At 39.0% G+C, this 6000-nt stretch overlaps 1 protein-coding gene across 1 annotated transcript; it reads right to left on the bottom strand.

Moving 5' to 3' along the window:
- Positions 1-709: 709 nt before the first annotated feature.
- Positions 710-5701, bottom strand: LOC121266981. Its single transcript, XM_041170860.1, has 2 exons — positions 5547-5701; positions 710-963 (listed from the first exon to the last, which is right to left on the bottom strand). Exons 1-2 carry the CDS (start codon positions 5658-5660, stop codon positions 850-852), a joined length of 228 nt encoding a protein of 75 aa, XP_041026794.1. The 5' UTR covers positions 5661-5701; the 3' UTR covers positions 710-849.
- Positions 5702-6000: the final 299 nt, after the last annotated feature.

Here is a 6000-nt window from a genome sequence, read left to right as displayed (position 1 = left end):
AAGGAAAAGAACTAGTCAAATGAAATAATCCTTCAAGCACAAAAACTTGAGCAAGATTTCCTGTAAAGACAATGCTCTGCCTACACAATGTCTAATAACAAACCCTCCGAGCAACATTCAGGAGTATGCTAGTAAAATCCAACTCCAACAGCACCACAACCTAGAAACATTTAGGAGTGGGTAAAATTGACAATCATGCAAGCACATGCAAGAGGAGTGATACAGCAAACCCAAGTTCTTGGACATTTTGATATCAAGGAACATATATGGCATCCATAAGAAATAGTAGAGCATTCAATGAGTCCAACATGATAACCCCAGGAATTTGAGCAAATGTAGAAATTGGAGCTCAAATCCCCAAATGAATGCAAAGACTAGATAGGATACTGAATAGTTTCATTTGTTGTTCATAGAAAAAGTAAAGTGTATACTCCAAAGTTCCTCAATGACAGGTCATTTTGATCCCTATGGCTATACCTAGATTTCCTACATGACATTATTGGCACCTCCCCTTCACCACACTGCCACCGCCAGTCAACAACATGCACTTGGAGATAGAGTATCTCAACAATCAAAAATCAAGTCTCACCAAAATTAATGCAGTTGTTAAAACACAAATGCAAAGCAAAAATATGTTACTGAATAGATAAAGATTCTATCGAATTAAACTTGTGAAGTGTAAGGGAGCTATCTAGAAGCACTGCAACTATTGTACGCGAAGATTTAAAGCATGCATTCATTGCTGCAAAGCAAAGACTTTGACTACAAGTTATATCCACTCATGAAACAGCTCAGTCTACAAAATAGTTCAACATCTCTATTGTGAACACATCAAAATACGACAAAACCTCAGTTCCCTTCATATTTTGGGTCAGCCATCACATAATGGTATGCTATCACCAGTGCAAAAATGAAGACGCCAAGAAAATTGGCAAAGAAGCCGAGGTCTTGATCATCAAACATCTGTTAAAAAACATGCAAAAAATAGCCAATTAGTACCAGGAACCAGCAGGAATATCGCAATGCCCTTTCTCATTCTTGTTAAAAAGGAATTCCCAGAAGTAAACAAGAAACATTAATAGAGGCCATATCAAAGGTGAACTCAAGCTCAAACTATAATTTCCCTCGAATATAAGCAACAAATTAAAAATGAATGCTTTCTAGAAAGTCAATTTCTTAGCCCGGTTATGGACTTAAACCCGTCCCCATGGCCGTAAAAGATACCCATTCCAGCGCAGAAAGAGCAAATTTACAATTCATAAAAACAGATCAAGGACTGGAATTCAAAAAAAGCCGAAGTTAAAAATGTGATTTTCTTTCCAGAATTAACTGTAATTAATTTTACGGATTACCAGGAAAAGCAGCTCAGATTACAGGTTCCCAGACCAAAATCTAACAAAAAAATGCAATCCATAAATTTTGAAGCCCAAAATGGATCAAAGGAATTAGTCAAATTACTGTTATGAACCAATTAATTTGGGCTGGGCTTGATGGGCCTCCTACTTGTTATCTTTTATTTTAATTGATTGTTAGAGTTGTTAGTGGCCCACGGATCTAGATAAGTGGCCCATGGCCTTTTGCTGGTAGTTGTTGAATGAAGGGGCATCTTCTAGTACATTTACAGGGGGTGGTGGTGGAGGGATGGGAAATCTAGAAGAATCTAAGTTTGTTTTGTTTGTCTGGAGGAAGGAATTCCCTCGAAGAATTCCAGCATGACTATCTAATAATATTTCCATATTTTCATCATCTTCGTCCCTGTGTTCATCTCTTTTACATTTTGTCAAACACATTGCATGCATACTGCATTTCCAACGCAGTAGCCTTCTATCCCCATTTACATCACTTTTCCATTGATACAAGCAGCCACCCAATCAGGCCCCTTATAAGTGGTATCTAGAGCCCACAATCTTGCCATGGAGCTGAGTAATGTAGAACTTCAAGTATGTTTTCAAAATTATCACCTTGCACTCTATGATGAATTGTATAGAGATCCTGAACAAATGGTCCTTAATAGTGAAATGTTCAAATGGAAAAAATTTAAAAATCTTAGTTGAACGTTCCTTTACGATTTATTATATGAAGCTGAACATTGAATACGCACATGGAAGACATATCTATCCATTGGAACAACAAATATTGAAGGATTGATATGTTCTTCTGGAAGATGAGGTTGAGTTAACAGACACAAAAATACTGAGAACTGGGTATCTTCTTCTGGATATGAGGAGGGAAGAATTCGGCTCAAAAAAATTAGAGGGAGTAGAAAAGGAAGCTACGGATTCAACCAAAGAAATACAAAACTCAGTACTGCAGATGGCAAATGAATTGACAGATGAAGATGAACTTGTAGAGGAAGGAAAAGAAGAGGCAGTCAAAGTGGAGAAGAGATTTGGAGAGAGACGAAGCGAGAAAGAGAAAAGCAAAACTCATTGTCGTCCCCAAAAATCACTCGCTTCTCAGAAACCTCACCATCCCCAAAAATCACTTGCATCTCAGAAACTCCACCATCCCAAAAAATACAAGCCCAACCCTCTTCACGTTCCAAAAATCTCTTCGGCGACGCCTTCCTTGGATCCAAGATGCGGGCCAAGCTCACTGCCGACCTGCAACAACCTGAAAATCTGATGGGTAAGAAACTATTTGCTCACTCTCTATTTGATATATTGCCACTTAAAGTGGTTTTTGAACCCTTTGATAGAGGAAGAGATTACCTAGTTGATGCATTTACGGGTGCAGGAGAGGAGATTGAAAAGGTTGCAATGCGGTCAACTAATATTGAGGACACTGCCCCTGATGAACAGCATGGTTGCCGTGTAGGCAATTCTAGAAGGGATGAAAAGTGTACCCCAGCATTTGGTTTGATGAAGAGTGATGAAAAGGCCCGCATGGTTGAGAGTGTTGAAAATTTTAAGAGTAAGAAATTTTTTGCTAAAAGATATCCTAGACTCTGTGTCCCCAGAATTTTCCAAGGCTGTTGTGAACTGGCCAAAGGAGGATCTTAAACTTCCAATCCATTCACCTATCAGTTTTGAGCACGATTTTGTTGAAGAAGAGAGGCTAACCGAGCTGCAAGGATCATCTGCTGAGCTTTTGGCTGAAGAAACCACAAAATGGGGAAATACAGTGTGGAATGCAGAGATGAGTTTGATGAGTGGACTTAGCAAGAATGCCGTGGAGGAGCTGTCATCTAAAAAATTTCCTTATACACTGCGGCAAAGGAAGGCTACTGGGCAGGAATATGCTGAACTTCTTCATGATTTCATGACCGCAGTGAAGCAGAATTATGAGAAAAAAGTCCTCATTCAGTTTGAAGATTTTGCAAACCATAATGCTTTTCAATCCCTTGCTGCCACATGTGAAGAGGGTGAAATAGAAGCAGTCGTGATTGCCACAGGAGTCCACACCCATCGAGCTGGGAACTTCCAGAAGACTATCTCTACATGTGGTAATTTCGTTATTTGTTGGGTTGATATCCTGGAAAGTAGTAAGCAGATTACTATATTATGGGATTTTCTTATGGAAATGAGAGAGTTTCTTTGCTATGAGATTTATTTAAAAAATTCCTGGGTTGTTTTTAACATGTTTGATGAATTGCTTGAGAGGGTGTTAGACCCTGATAATGGCATGTTTTCAATCTTAATTGTGGTGATAAAGGATGATGAAGATCTTTACAAGATGGGTTGTGTTGATACTGAAGCTGAAGCAAGCTGTGGATTAAAAATGGTTGAGACAATGGGTTTTACACTATATATTTGCACACTATCTGGGCAGGTTACACCTGAATGTTTGGGTCCAAAAAAAATGGACCTTAGCCTTCGAGTTCATGGGGGACCTGGTGCTGTTTTGTCATCAAAAGATGAGCCTGTACTGATTGATTGGCTTCCTAGATATTTTGAATTAAAAGGGGCTCTTGAAATTTATGGATTGCAATATAAGTTTTCATTCAACAGACTCTTTGCATGCTGGTTTTCTAACTGTGGAGGGCCACCTCAAAATATTAGATCTTGGGTCAGATTTGCTGTTGCTTGTAGTCAAGTAAGGAATAAACTCTCTATCCTTTCAACCTCAGAAGCCGAAGAGTTAGTTGAAGTCATTATTTTTCTGTCCTTAGATCACCAGCTTCATGGTCTGATGGTGCATTTATACGAATGTATACAATCACTTATCAGTTACTTCACAGAGAAAGAATGGAAGAACAGCTGTAACAAGATAGCAAAATCACTTGCTTGCAGAGTTCCTAGGGACTTAAACTGCTTGTGAGCTGTGGAATGCATTTCAGGATATGATACTCGCAGCAAGCAACTTAGAAGTTCAGTTGCCTATCAAATTCTTCTTGTTTGTTTTGATAATAAGGCTACTGATGAAGAAGCGATTGGCCTAGTGGTGAAGTTTATTCGAGCGGCCGCCAGTAATTGTGTTGCTGTAGATCTGAGTGCCAAGGTTATATCTCCGAGTGAGGATATGCATTGTGTACATGCACGTGGATTTGTTAATCTCCAAGGCTTCTCCATTTTAATGGCAAAGTGCAGTGGGATGAGGTGCAAGCAGCCGTTCAGCAGGTCCGAAATATCATCAATCAATGCTTAGTGATACATGATAAGCTGGAGGCATCATTACGTGATCTTTCTAGGAAGGGAGATGTCAAAGCTTGTAAATCTGCTCAGAAGGGGCCTCACATTATTAATGCTCCAACCTTGAGGACAAGGTTGCTTAAAGGGGGGAATTTGTTATGAACCCAATTAATTTGGGCTGGGCTTGATGGGCCTCCTACTTGTTATCTTTTATTTTAATTGATTGTTAGAGTTGCTAGTGGCCCACGGGTCTAGATAAGTGGCCCATGGCCTTTTGCTGGTAGTTGTTGAATGAAGGGGAGTCTTCTAGTATATTTACAAGGGAGGGGGTGGTGGTGGAGGGATGGGAAATCTAGAAGAATCTAAGTTTGTTTTGTTTGTCTGGAGGAAGGAATTCCCTCAAAGAATTCCAGCGTTACTATCTAATACTATTTCCATATTTTCATCATCTTCTTCCCTGTGTTCATCTCTTTTACATTTTTTCAAACACATCGCATGCATACTGCATTTCCAATGCAGTAGCCTTCCATCCCCATTTCCATCACTTTTCCCTTGATACAAGCAGCCACCCAATCAGGCCCCTTACAAGATACCCATTCCAGAGCAGAAAGAGCAAATTTACGATTCATAAAAACAGATCAAGGACTGGAATTCAAACAAAGCCGAAGTTAAAACTGTGATTTTCTTTCCGGAATTAACTGTAATTAATTTTACGGATTACCAGGAAAAGCAGCTCAGATTACAGGTTCCCAGACCAAAATCTAACAAAAAAATGCAATCCATAAATTTTGAAGCCCTAAATGGATCAAGGAAATTAGTCAAATTACAAACAAATATAGATCTAGGCACCCTAATTTTGTTAGATGTCAGATCTAGGCAACCGCAGAATCAACAATGAGAACCAAATGGGTCAAAAAATTAATAGCACAGAAAATAAAAGGAAAAGAGATTAAAAAAAGGGTTTGAAACGCTTACGTTGTCAGGCGGGATTGTTTGGCTCGACCTCAATTTCGACCACGAAGAAAGGAGACCCTGGAATCTGTATCTCGCTGCTATATAAGAAATGATACCTAGTCTATGGATCTGCATAGTGGGCCGGGCTACAGCAGTCGCTCCAATTGAGCTTACCATGAATCGGACAAGTTGGGCCTAAATTCCAACCCCAAGTATGACCATCTTGCCCTGAAAGAAACTCGCTTAAGCCCGTCGACCCCTCGGAAGTAGAAATGAGTTTTTCTACCGATTCCACGTGTTCCAATCCAAGTAATAATACATGAGGATATATATTTGTAATTGTGAATTGTGTAACTGTTAAATAATTGTTTTAAAAAAATTGAATAAAATATGAGACGCACATGAAAAAAATTAATTTTTTAATAGTAAACTGCATTCTTTTTCAAAAAAAATTATACACCGTTTATGCATTTTA

The sequence above is a fragment of the Juglans microcarpa x Juglans regia genome, chromosome 5S (genome assembly GCF_004785595.1).
Source record: "Juglans microcarpa x Juglans regia isolate MS1-56 chromosome 5S, Jm3101_v1.0, whole genome shotgun sequence".
Lineage (NCBI taxonomy): Eukaryota > Viridiplantae > Streptophyta > Magnoliopsida > Fagales > Juglandaceae > Juglans > Juglans microcarpa x Juglans regia.
The sequence above is the reverse complement of the archived record's forward strand: the minus strand, read 5'-3'. Positions and strand labels throughout refer to the sequence as shown.